This window comes from Canis lupus, chromosome 8 (assembly GCF_011100685.1).
Source record: "Canis lupus familiaris isolate Mischka breed German Shepherd chromosome 8, alternate assembly UU_Cfam_GSD_1.0, whole genome shotgun sequence".
In the NCBI taxonomy this organism is placed as follows: Eukaryota; Metazoa; Chordata; class Mammalia; order Carnivora; family Canidae; genus Canis; species Canis lupus.
The window spans coordinates 47,205,477-47,219,189 of NC_049229.1; the positions used below are offsets into that span (position 1 = coordinate 47,205,477).

Below are 13,713 nucleotides of genomic sequence, written 5' to 3' on the forward strand. Positions count from 1 at the left end.
ACCACTGAGCCACCCAGGCATCCTTTAAATAATTATGTTTTTAAAAAGAGAGAAAAGAAACGAAGTCTTTGGTACACTCTAAGGTGAACTGTATATTATCTGCATGAAAGTATCAACTTTTTGGATTTTCTTCATAATCCCAGGGTTCTGACTATAGCTTTTGTTTGGTCTGGCCAAAGCCTGGAACTATATAAGTTTTGGCACTGATTAAAGTAAATATTGCATAGTCACTGGGTATCATAACCAATATTGATGTTTCTACTAGTTCCTAATAATTCTTGCTAGTCTGTCCAAGTTCTTACATGTTGTTCTTGATGATTTGAGCCAGAGATACTCTTCTAAGACCCAGCAAATGCCATGCAGTTTATCCAAGGATGTTATCTCCTCCTAGATACATTCAAGATCCTATGGTAGAAATTCTAAATGTCCTAGTGAGAGACCACACTCAAGATGCAAAGGGCCACCAGTGGAAATAATGCTATGTAGTATAAATCAATGTAGTCTATTGAGTAAGCCAGGATTAGGTTGTGCAACTGGAGGAAACACTGACAGAACATTAGGCAATAAAGATAATTCCAGTTGGCAGGACCTGAGTCTGACTGAGACTGACAATATTATAATAATAGAAAACTGTCAGGGTGCCTGGGTGGCTCAGATCATGATCCCAGGGTCCCAGGTTGGGTCCTTCATCAGGCTCCCTGCAGGGAGCCTGCTTCTCCTTCTGCCTGCTTCTCCCTCTGCCTGTGTCTCATGCCTCTCTCTCTGTCTCTTATGAATACATACATACATAAATAAATACATACATAAATACATAAATAAAATATTAAAAGAAAGAATAAATGATTTTTTTTTAAACACTGTGATATGAGATGAAAGTCTATTTGGAGAAGATGTAGAGCTTAAAGCTTAGGGCAAAAGCATGAGGGAATGAGAGCACTGTCTCTTGGCTGTTTTTCCTGGGCTTTCAAGACATCAGAACAGGCAGGGAGCATTCAGTTTCTCTCTCACAGACAAGATCTCTGACCTCTTTTCTCTTCAGTGTGTTGAAAGGTAAAGCTTTTAATCCTGGCTAGATCACCACAAACTTACGCAGTAATACAGGTAAAAGAAGAAGGCTTCCAAGGGCCAATAAATAGACACACTATTAAGAAGAGACCTAATGACTCCCCAAGAAATCCAGCTCTCAGTATAACATACAACTAGACTTCTGGGAAATCTCTGTTGGTTACTAGGATCATTGGATAGAGGCAGGGGGCATTCGGATTGACAGAGCAGAACTAGGGGAGTATGTGTGTGTGTGGGGGGGGTCTCACAGTGAGCGTTCTTCTCTGAATATGATGTTCTAAGAGTTAGAAGCTCTGTTTCTGTGTCGATCAGATGATGGAGATTACCATGATCCTACTTATGGATTACTGGAGAACAACTGAGTCTTGGAGAAATACAACAGAAGGAACCAGGAATGATTAAAGAGGCCACTTGAATCAGGCTGAGGCAGGCTTCCCCAGTTGCCCAAATAATCTGTTTTTCACTGAAATGCAAAAAAACTGGCATTCCTATTTTCTCAAAGATTTACATCTTGCTCTTCTAAATAGTTAGTAGCAGAGCTATTGCAGGCATGGATGGTGTTGGTGGTGAATACCCAGAGAACCGGCAAATAAAAAATGTAATTCTGTGTCGTGCCTGGCTGGCTCAGTAGGTAGACCATAAAACTCTCGGGGTTGTAAATTCAAGCCCCATGTTGGGTGTAGAGATTACTTAAAAGTAAAATCCTTTTTGAAAATGTGTTTTTTGTGAGCCAGTGTTTCATTCTGTTCATACATCTGTTTCTTTGTCAAACTATCTGGTCATTGCTTACTAGTGATTTAATACGATTACAAAAGTAAGTGATGTAGCACCTGCAAGGTTAATCTCTCGCATCCCCCAGTACCAGCTGCCCCTAGACCAACATTCTTGGCAAGCACTCAAGGTGGTAACTTCTGTAATTCAAAGTTCTGGTAACTGAGCCAAGAGCAGGCTCACCAGGCTATTTTTGTATCCAGACAGCAAGTGGCTATTTGAAAAGTATGTTTTCCATTTAATCTAATCTCTCTGAATGTAGGGAATTATTCCTTAAAGACTAAAGGCGGGCGGGGGCTCAGCGGCTTAGCGACGCCTTCAGCCCAGGGCCTGATCCTGGAGACCTGACGTCAGGCTCCCTGCATGGAGCCTGCTTCTCCCTCTGCCTGTGTCTCTACCTCTCTCTCTCTCTCTCTCTCTCTGTGTGTGTGTCTCTCATGAATAAATAAATAAAATCTTAAAAAAAAAAAAAAGACTAAGGGCAAGGTCCGTCAGAGAGAGAGACATGTGACCCTAATGTCTTTCTCTCTAGACCTGTTACAATATCTGATTCCTCCGGAAAAAAAAAAAATCATATGCTTGAGTCCAGATGCTTTGGACAAGGAAAATATTTAAGTATTTCAGGGGATTTTTAGATACAAATTCTTGGAAACCTCAATCAAGTGGGAAAGACTAAATGTTCATGGATATGGAGGAGGAAGGGTCTGACTCAGGGGGACAGGTTTTACTTACTCTATGAGTAGGACACAGAAAATCAAAGGTATCCTTTTTGGTGATTTCATCACTCCCTGATACTGTTATTTTTTGTTTAAATCTTTTATTTTTAAAAATATTTTATTTATTCATGAGAGACACAGAGAAAGAGAGGGAGAGAGAGGCACAGACATAGGCAGAGGGAGATAGCAGGCTCCAAGAAGGAAACGTGACATGGGACTCAATCCTGGGTCTCCAGGATCACAACCTGGGCTGAAGGCAGCGCTAAACTGCTGAGCCACCCAGGCGGCCCCTAAACCTTTTATTTTGAAATAATTTTAGACCCACAAAAAAGTTGCAAAAATAGTACAGGGTTCCCGGTACCATTCCTCCTCCTACCTTAATGCTAACATCTTACATAACCATAGTACAAATATCAAAATCAGGAAGTTAATATGAATATAATACTACATAACCATGAGAGTATTATTGAAATTAGGTTATTGCTATCTTGGAGAAAGGACTTATTCAAATGCGATGTATACTGGCTGGTAAGAACGGAAATATGGAGCTCTCTTGTCTCACCAAAACTGTGAACAGGAAATAAGTAACAGGCCAGATCACAAGTGGAATCACAGCTGACGCTGGAGTAACTGGGAATCTGTCCCCACTTCCAACCTTTTCCCTTTCAACTCTCAGGTGGGTTATTGGAAAAGTAAAGAGATCTCAGATGTCTATCGAGGATTACAGAAAACTAAATGAATCTGTAACTGTGGCTGACATTGTTTCTCTATAGGAAGATCTTTTGAAAACATCCCTGATTGGTATCCTTTTATTGATCTTATTACACCACTGTGCCACCCAGGGATCCCCCAGGAAAGCATTTTGCATGGCCCAGCTCAGGCCTCCTTCTTAGCTGCTTTTCCTTCATGTGCCTGGGAGCCATTTCTATGGCACTTTCAGCAGCCTGGGTATCAAAAGGGAGAGGGAGAAGCCACCTTTCACTTTGCCTTTCTGAAATCTGAGTGCAGATTTCACTTTAAAATTTTATTTATTGGGATCCCTGGGTGGCTCAGCAATTTAGCGCCTGCCTTTGCCCAGGGCTTGATCCTGGAGACCCGGGAGCATACATATCCCACCTCAGGCTCCCTGAATGGAGCCTGCTTCTCCCTCTGCCTGTGTCTCTGCCTCTCTGTCTCTCATAAATAAAATCTTAAAAACTTTTATTTATTTATCTATTTATTTATTGAGGTGGGGGATTGGCAGAGGGAGTTTCTCAAGCAGGGTCCATAAGCAGCACAGAGCCTGATGAAGGGGTCAGTCTCACCACCCTGAGATTGTGACCTGAACTGAAATCAAGAGTTGGACACTTAAAAAAAAAAAAAAAAAAAAAGAGTTGGACACTTAACCTACTGAGCCACCCAGGTGTCCCTGAGGGCAGATGTCAATTGTGCTAGTGGCTGCAGCAGCTCAGGTAAACCGAGTGTTCCTAGATTGAGCACAGCCTGCAACATTTCAAACAAAGGGTGTTTAAAACACCCCCAGCAGGTACTTCCAGAGGTAGAATACTGAAAGCTCACTGTACTCTGAGATCTGGGGACCTGGTCTGGCTTATCGTGCTTCCACTCACTGGGCACGGTGCGCATGCTCCATCCACCCTGTTGTGAAATCAAGTAGGCTGAGCAGAATGGTTGGGTTCAGCTAATGAAAGGCACTGTCAAAAATGTGAAGAGCAAGAGGAGAGTGAAGTCAAGCTATTTCTTCTCTCTCCACTCCCACACTATCTCACCTCGGATTGCCTGCCTCCCATCACAAAGGCTATGTAGGTAGGGCTCCTGCCAGGCAGCCTTCTGCCTTTGAGCCTTCAAGCCCCAAGGTTCTGCAACCAACTTGCTTTTTAACCTTGCCAATGCCTTTGGAAATAGTCCCATTATGAAACTCCCCACAAATTACCCAATTGGAACATGCCACTTGTTTGTTCCCTGCCAGAACTCTGACGCAGCTCAACACTCACGCGCGCGGCCAGTGACCAGATTCGTGAATTGAAAAGCAAAACTCTTACTGAGCACCTGCTATATAGTTTTATCAGTGCGGTGTTTGCCATATGTTAGCCCAGGTAATTATCACAATATGCTTTTTACAGAGAAGGAGACTGGCTTCAGAGACTGAATTACGTATCTTGCTAAGGATCACCAGGCTATTAAGGAGCAGGATCAGACCGGAATCCAGGTCGATCTCACTCCATAAACATCTATCTGCACTGAAAGCCACCCCTTGGTACTCTTAGCTCTAAGAAAAAGGCCAGGGAAAGGATCGAGAGGCAGGGGAAGGATTAGGACTGTTTCTCCACTGATCACCTGAATTACAATCACCTGGGATGCTTTATACACCTGCAGGTTCTCGGACCTGACCGTATCAGTGCCATCGCAACAGTCTTGGTACCTCTAGTCCACATTCACTGCGCTGGATGGGAGGATTAATAATGAACTCTTATTTTAGTTGACAACGTTCTTCCGGCTGACCAGACATCAGCGCGTTTGCACAAACACTAGGGATCTCACGCAGCGGTTGAGAGCGTCTCACGTGCATCCAATGGGAGAAGCGCCAGGTGCCCACTGTGACTGCCCCCTAGGAGGTGAAGGGCCGCCCGCGGGACACGTGACTGGCGAGGCGGATAACGCCCCCCTCCCGCCGCAGCGCTCGGCAGAAATCAGGATGGCTCCGACCGTGAGCCTGGAGCCCGCGGGCGGCTGCGCCTGGGACGAGCCGGTGCGCATCTCCGTGCGCGGCCTGGCCCCGGGACAGCCCGTCACGCTGCGCGCGTCCCTGCGCGACGAGAGGGGCGCGCTCTTCCGGGCCCACGCGCGCTACCGGGCGGACGACCGCGGCCTCCTGGACCTGGCGCGCGCGCCCGCGCTGGGCGGCAGCTTCGTGGGGCTCGAGCCCATGGGGCTGCTCTGGGCCCTGGAGCCCGAGACGCCCTTGGTGCGGCTGGTGAAGCGGGACGTGCAGACGCCCTTCGCCGTGGAGCTGGAGGTGCTGGACGGCCACGAGCCCGACGCCGGGCGGCTCCTGGGCCGGGCGCTGCACGAGCGCCACTTCCTGCGGCCCGGGGTGCGGCGGGTGCCGGTGCGCGCGGGCCGGGTGCGCGGCACGCTCTTCCTGCCCCCAGGTGAGCGCCCGGGCTCCCAGGCTGTTTTGGAGAATTAGATGGAGTCCCGAGACCTGGGTGGCCTCTTGCCTGACGGGGGGTGGGGAGCTCATGGTTGTGGAACTTTCCTAAACTCGTCCCCGCACTCCAGAGTCTATCCTGGATTGAAGTTTTTCTTCGAAGTTTCTCGGCACTTCCAGGAGTCAACTGCCACTTCTTAGCTAAAAAGTGCATTCAACATACTCAAAGAGAGCATTGATTTTTTTTTTTAAAGATATTATTTATTTATTCATGAGAGACAGAGAGAGAGGCAGAGACACAGGCAGAGGGAGAAGCAGGCCCCATGCAGGGAGCCCATTGCGGGACTCAGTCTCGGGTCTCCTGGATCAGGCCCTGGGCTGAGGGCAGGCGCTAAATCGCTGAGCCATCCAGGGATCCCCAGTGCATTGATTTCAAGTGCAGGCCAGGCGGCTGTGTTTCAAATACCAGTTTTAGGTAATGACTTTTTTTTTTTTTTTTAAGATTTTATTTATTTATTCATTAGAGAGACACAGAGAGAGAAAGAGAGAGAAGAGAGAGGAGAGAGAGGCAGAGACACAGGCAGAGGGAGAAGCAGGCCCGGGACTCCAGGATCAGGCCCTGAGCCGAAGGCAGGCGCCAAACCGAGCCACCCAGGGATCCGATCCCTCAAACACCAGTATTAGGTAATGACTTAAGGTGCTGTGCAAGAGTGGCCTTTGCCTGTTTTCACATCAAACTTCCGAGGAAGCTAAAACCACAGATAGAGGCAGTGCCCTGTAATCCGAGAAGACAAACTGATGGTCCCTTTCTCCCGTTTTAAACAGTTTGTTGGTGATTCCCAATCTGGGTTAATTTTCCTCCACCCCAGAGGACATTTGGCAATATCTGGAGACATTTTTGGTTGTCCCAATCCAGGAGGCCTGGGGTGCTATTGCCATCTAGTGGGTAGAGGCCAGAGATGTTGCTAAGCATTCACAATGCCCAGGGTAGCCTGCACAACAAAGAAATACCTTACTTAAAATGCCCATAGGGCTGAGGAACCCTAGTCTTAAAAGAACAAGGTGCTTACTAGGTAAAAGAGGCTTGGACACAAAACGCCTGACCCAACTCTTAAAACCAAATTCCAGACTGAAACCCCTCCCATAGAGAAATGCTGCAGTTGTTGCCACATGCCACAGAATCTGGAACAAATGTCATTCTCCAAAGCGAGAGGCCCTGCTTTATTCTTACAGCTCTTAGGCAATTCACACTCTTAATTAATGGCTGCATATTCAGCTGTGAACTCCTGCAGCTAGAATTGGACTTTACGCATCTCAATGGGTCTGTATTCCTAAAGGCTTGCCCAGGGATAGACTAGGAGCTCAGTAGTCCTCCTGATTTAAGAAGAATCAGCCCCCAGGGATACCTGGGTGGCTCAGTTGGTTAAGTGACCAACTCTCAATTTTGGCTCAGGTCATGATCTCAGGGTCATGGGATGGGCTCTGCCCTCAGCAGAGTGCCTGCTTGAGATTCTCTCCCTCTGCCCCTTCCCCTATTTCTCACATATTCTCTCTCACTCTCTGTCTAAAATAAATAAATAAAAGCTTAAAAAAGGCCTTTAAAAAGAATCTCCCGCCTAAAAACCCTTTCACTACCTATCATGGCTACTGATATTTGAGTCCAGTCAATGTTCTGTTAACTATTTCAGTGTCTACTATGTGGCCCATTTAAAAAGTCGGTTCTGAAAAAAAAAAAAAAAAAAGTCGGTTCTGGCCCAAAGGCTTTTGTAAATAAGGTAAACAAGTTCAATCACTTAACAAATATGAATTAAGTCCAGGACCATGCTACATACTGGGATGCAATATATAGCACAGACAGACATGGTCCTCACTGCACTAACAGCCTAATAAAGGACCCAGGTAACTATACTTGCAGTTATAAATGTGGTAAGTGCTAGGAGAGGGGAAGTACAGGCCCAGGGTGCTGGTGAGAACATATAAAAGACTGACTCAACTCACTTTGGGAGGGATCTGGAAAGCCTTCTGGGAAGGGAGATCTAAATTTAGGTTTGAGGGGCACCTGGGTGGCTCAGTCTGTTAAGCGTATGCCTTCAACCCAGGTCATGATCCCAGGGTCCTGGGATGGACCCCCTGCATCTTGCTCCCTGCTCAGTGGGGAGTCTGCTTCTCCCTCTCCTCTGCCCGCCCCCCCCCCCCTTGCTTGGTCTTTCTCTTTCAAATAAAGACATAAAATCTTAAGAAAAAATTGGGGATGGAGGGGAATAGTGTATACCATTTTTAGGAGCCAAAGAGAACAGCGCACATTTAGGAATGGTGTTATTTAAGGCTGGGGCAGAGTGTGCAAAGACATAGGCAGTATATCTAATAAACCCTTATATATGTAGCGCTCTCAAAGTATTCTAAAATAGTTTTTTTTTGGAGGAAAATTATGTGGGAAATGTACATTATATCAAATGCTATCTCTAGCATATTTTTCACATTTTCTCACACATTTGTGAAAATATGTGAAAAATTCTGGAGAAAATAAAGCTTTTTGTTCCCGTCCTTCTCCCTGAAGATTACTAAAAGAAAAAAAATTGCACATTTTAAAAAGGATCCTTTTTCCACCCACTCCTCCACCCCCAACCTTAGTTGCTCTAGAAACTTTTCTTTGCTGACTACCAAAATATGAAACTCAAGAATGTCTTTTGAGAGTCTAAAGCTTTTTAAGATTTGTGGTGCTTTCCAGGTGCAGGACCCTTCCCTGGGATCATTGATCTGTATGGAAGTGGTGGTGGCCTTTGTGAATACAGGGCCAGCCTCCTGGCTGGACATGGGTTTGCTGCGCTTGCTTTGGCTTATTTTAGATTTGAAGACCTCCCTGAGTATTTGGATGATCTACAACTCGAGTACTTTGAAGAAGCTGTGAACTTCATGCTGCAGCATCCAAAGGTGGGTCCTCATGCTTGCCTGAAGAGGAGAAGGGATAGAGCAGACCCAGGACTGGATCCAGAAGCCATACCAGAACACCAGGGGCTAGAAATATATCATGAGACACAAAAGTTCCTTCAAAAGTTACTAGGATTATTATTATTTTTAAAATTTTTATTTATTTATGATAGTCACAGAGAGAGAGAGGGAGAGAGAGAGAGGCAGAGACATAAGCAGGCTCCATGCACCGGGAGCCCGACCTGGGATTCGATCCCAGGTCTCCAGGATCGCGCCTTGGGCCAAAGGCAGGCGCCAAACCGCTGCGCCACCCAGGGATCCCAGTTACTAGGATTATTATTTTCATTTCTATCCCTCTCTCTCCAATCTCTAAAGACTCCACTGTTTATTTCCCTTTAATTATTAACCACAATTCAAAGAGCTCCCCTAAAATGTTACTAACCTTAAATTCTGGTTCTTCATCTACCACCACATGGCCCAATAATCTTGAAAAAGGCAACTCTTTCTCTGAGATTCTATTTTTCTTATTCATAAGGCTAATGTAAATATACAGATGGAGAAATTTGACTAGCAGGAGACATTTTTAGGACATTTAAATAGGGACTGTATTTGATGATATTAAGGAATCATTAATTTTGTTAAATGTAATAATGATACTGTGTTTTTATAGAGAAAGTTCTTATCTGAGACTGGAAAAAATAAAATAGTTTGGTATGATTATAGATAGAATATATACTCTGCAACTCCCTAGACTCAAAGAAACTCAAATATTCTAATGTTAAATGATAAACTGTTCCACAAGGTCTGTGGGTTAGTCTAACTCAGAATTCAGAGACTGGTCTCTTAGCAGAGCTGCTAAAGCCTAGATGGTCTTGAATTGTGATTATTGGTTAATTAGAGGAGCTAAGGCCCCAGGGAAAAACAAGAGACCAATTCTTCTGTCTTGGACTTTTTTTTTTTTTAATTTTTATTTATTTATGATAGTCACACAGAGAGAGAGAGACAGAGACATAGGCAGAGGGAGAAGCAGGCTCCATGCACCAGAGCCCAATGTGGGATTCGATCCCAGGTCTCCAGGATCGTGCCCTGGGCCAAAGGCAGGCGCTAAACCGCTGCGCCACCCAGGGATCCCTGTCTTGGACTTTTGTTTTAGGTGGCCACACTCTGGACTTCCTTTGGGCTGTATCCCTGCCGACAGGGTGAGGAGTCCAAGGTACCCAGGGAATGTATCCACCTGGAACCTGTGTGCTTACGCACACCCACACGCGCCCACCATGCCCTTGTGATCTGGAACCCCAGAATTCTTTGCCAAATGGCATCGATCCTCCTTCTAGTCCTGTGTCTCTTCTCTGGTCTATCAGTGTGAATACACCTAGGCCTTAAACACATAGGCTTGCGGGATCCCTGGGTGGCTCAGCGGTTTAGCGCCTGCCTTTGGCCCAGGGTGTGGTCCTGGAGACCCAGTATCGAGTCCCACGTCGGGCTCCCGGCATGGAGCCTGCTTCTCCCTCCTCTGTGTCTCTGCCTCTCTCTCTCTATGTCTATCATAAATAAATAAATAAATAAATAAATAAATAAATAAATAAATAAATAAATAAATAAATAAATAAATAAATAAATAAATAAATAAATAAATAAATAAATAAATAAATAAATAAATAAATAAATAAATAAATAAATAAATAACTAACTAACACATAGGCTTGGGCGTCCACATACATGTGTGAGAGGCCCCTCAAGGTTGATGATGGAGCCAGGGTTGGGAAAAACAGGAAGGTGGGTAGGGACCAAGGATGGGCTGGCTCTCCCCTAGTCTACATTCCAGTACAGAGCTTCAAGACCTTCCATGCTTTCAAATCTTCTGTTATGGAGGTATATTTATCAAAGTGGGAGAAAAGAATATATTTAAAGAGTTTGTTCACTTGATTTATAACTTAAATATTTAGGGTATGTGGGTATAGGTCTCTGTGTGTACTCTGGACCCAATCACCAAAAATATTAGTGGAAGGCCCGTGTCCTAGGAAATCAATTGATTTGCTTCTTAGAAGACCCACTTGAGCATTGTGGATTGTTGCATGAAGAAAGCAAGCCAATGACATTTAAAAAAGCTACCTAGAGAATATAAAATCACTGTTTATGTCCTCCATTTACAAATTCTGGGCTTGTTCTGTTTCTCTTCTACAGGTGAAAGGCCCTAATGTTGGGCTTCTTGGCTTCTCCAAAGGAGGTGACCTGTGTCTCTCAATGGCCTCTTTCTTGAAGGGGATCACAGCCACTGTACTTATCAATTCCTGTGTGGCTAACACAGTAGCTCCTCTGCCTTACAAAGATATGATTATCCCCAGTCTTGGCAGTGACCCAAAGAGATATACAATTAATGAATCTGGACTTTTGAATTTTATGGGTATTTGGGAAAATCCACTGGAGGGATCCAACCAGAAAAGTATTATTCCATTTGAAAGGGCCCAGGGGCCCTTCCTGTTTATTGTTGGCATGGATGATAATAACTGGAAGAGTAGCTTCTATGCTCAGATAGCCTCTGAACGGTTACAAGCCAATGGGAAAGACAGACCCGAGATAATCTGCTACAAAGGAACTGGTCATTGTATTGAACCACCTTATTTTCCTGTATGTAGAGCTTCTGTACATGCAGTGTTAGGCCAACCCATATGCCATGGAGGTGAGCCAGAGTTTCAGTCAAGGGCACAGGTCGATGCTTGGCAGCGAATTCAAACTTTCTTCCATAAACATCTCAATGGTCAAAAACCTGTCCAGTCCAGCAAACTATAAAATTGTAATCATAGACCAGATAGTATTAATAAAAACCGAATTCATACATATGTGTTGGGTTTTCCAGAGCACGTAGGAAACTTTTGGCAACAAAATAACTATCTCAGCTTCTTATCAGGTCCCATTGGAGTCTTTGCAACCCTGATTTCTTCACTGCCACTCCTTTCTCCCCTGAACTTTACTCACTGTATAGGCTTTTTTTTTTTTCTCTCTCACTGTATAGGCTTAATCCTGACCTCATCCACAGGATCCATTCCATCTTAGCCGTAAGTAGGTGAAATGTAAGAAGTGCCTACCCAACTCTCTGTTGCTGGCCTACCTTTGACCTGTGTTCTGGTTTTGAAGACTGAGTTTCTGTATTCGTAAGAGTTCCAAATCCTGTTTGGACTCTAACTGACCATGTCTGAGCATTGGGAACATACCCACTTGAACCCTTTATGGAATGAACTATGCTTCTTTCTTGCCAGTATACATTTCTGAATGTGTATTCAAGACTTGTTTCTGAACCCCACTTTGAAGATTGGGGGCATTGAATTTCTTCATATGCTAAGCCATGTTTTTATTTATTTTTTTAACTATTTTATTTATTTGTCAGAGAGAGAAAGCATGCACACACAAGCAGGGGGAGCAGCAGGCAGAGGGAGAAGTGGGCTCCCCGTTGAGCAAGGAACCCAATGTGGGATGCGATCCCAGAACTCTAGGATCATGACCTGAGCTAAAGGCAGACACTTAACTGTCTGACCACCCAGGCATCCCTTTGCTTTTATTTTATGAATGCAGAGCTTTGTTTTTATTTTATGAATCAGGCCTCAATTTCTTCCTTACTGATAATGTACCCTTTACAAAGATTCAAACAGTACTTTTACAAAGTAAAGCTGAGTTCTTTACAACAGTACTTGTTGTAAGCAAAACAGTGTATTGATATACTGATATAACCCAGTTTTTAAAAGATTTTATTTATTTGAGAGAGAGAGAGAGAGCAAGATGAGGTGGGGAGGGTCAGATAAAGAGTGAGAAGTAGACTCTCCAGTGAGCAGGGAGCCCAATGTGGGACTCAATCCCAGGACCCTGAGATCATGACCTGAGCTGAAGGCAGACAACCAACTGAGCCACGTAGGCTCCCCTATAACTATTTATTTATTTATTTATTTATTTATTTATTTATTTATTTATTATTATTATTTAAGATTTTTATCCATTTATTCATGAGAGACACAGGGAAAGAGAGAGGCAAAGACATAGGCAGAAGGAGAAGCAGGCTCCATGCAGGGAGCCCGATGTGGGACTCAATCTCGGGACTCAAGGATCACGCCCTGAACCAAAGGCAAATGCTCAACCATTGAGCCACCCAGGCATCCCAATTTTTAAAAAAGGATTTATTTGTTAATTTGAGAGAGCAGGAGTGGGAGGGGCATAGGGAGAGGCAGAGAGAATCCCAAGCAGACTCCACACCTAGTATGGAGCCTGATGCAGGGCTTGATCCCACAACTCTGAGATCAGGACCTGAGCCAAAACCAAGAGTTGGATGCTTAACCAACTGCACCACCCAGACACCCCAACTAACACATTTTTAAGACTCTACCCTGTGGGCCACTGCCTTAATCTTTGGATGTCATGTTATACTTACCAAATTAGACTTCCTCCCAGCAGCATCTGTTCCTATCACCTTCCTACTAGGAAGTACTGGGATCCATCTGCCTCAATTCATTGCAATGTACTGAGCACTACTACCTAGATACATAAGAGACTAGAACTGAAGGTCTTTCCCAAGTGCAAGAAAATTTTTCTGAGACCACATCACATGGTTTGCTGGGCACATGCAAAACCTTTCACCAATTCCAGTTTATCCAAACAACTGCCCATTAGTTTTTGACTAATGAAAAGAAGGTTCCTTAGAGGTAACTTAATTTTGACAAATTGCTAACAATATGTATTGAGTGTAGTTATTCCTTATGTAGTATAATAATTTACTATGATGTGAATTCTTGGAGTGGCTGTTTTAATTCACTCCCAGGTGGTCCTGGTATACTACAGATGCCTTTGGGATGGAGGAATCACAGGAAGAAGTTATAAGGAACATGGCTTGGGGTATGAGAGAAGTGAGGGCCAAAAGCTAGCCCCAGAAGCTAAGCATGAGGATGACAACTATCTCCAGGTACTAAATTTCCAGGTATAGGGACAGCTCTCCACTTCAATTTCTTCCTTATTGATAAAGTAGCCTAAAATATCCTACACTGCCTAAAGATGTTTGGTCACTTTCTCCTCTGAGTTGACTATATATCTGGCTACCTGTTT

At 44.4% G+C, this 13,713-nt stretch overlaps 1 protein-coding gene across 1 annotated transcript; it reads left to right on the plus strand.

The window, feature by feature from the left end:
- Window positions 1-5,229: 5,229 nt before the first annotated feature.
- Window positions 5,230-11,468, plus strand: ACOT6 (acyl-CoA thioesterase 6). Its single transcript, XM_038545226.1, has 3 exons — window positions 5,230-5,701; window positions 8,429-8,631; window positions 10,813-11,468. The coding sequence occupies exons 1-3, from the start codon at window positions 5,245-5,247 to the stop codon at window positions 11,416-11,418; spliced, it is 1,266 nt and encodes a 421-aa protein (XP_038401154.1). The 5' UTR covers window positions 5,230-5,244; the 3' UTR covers window positions 11,419-11,468.
- Window positions 11,469-13,713: the final 2,245 nt, after the last annotated feature.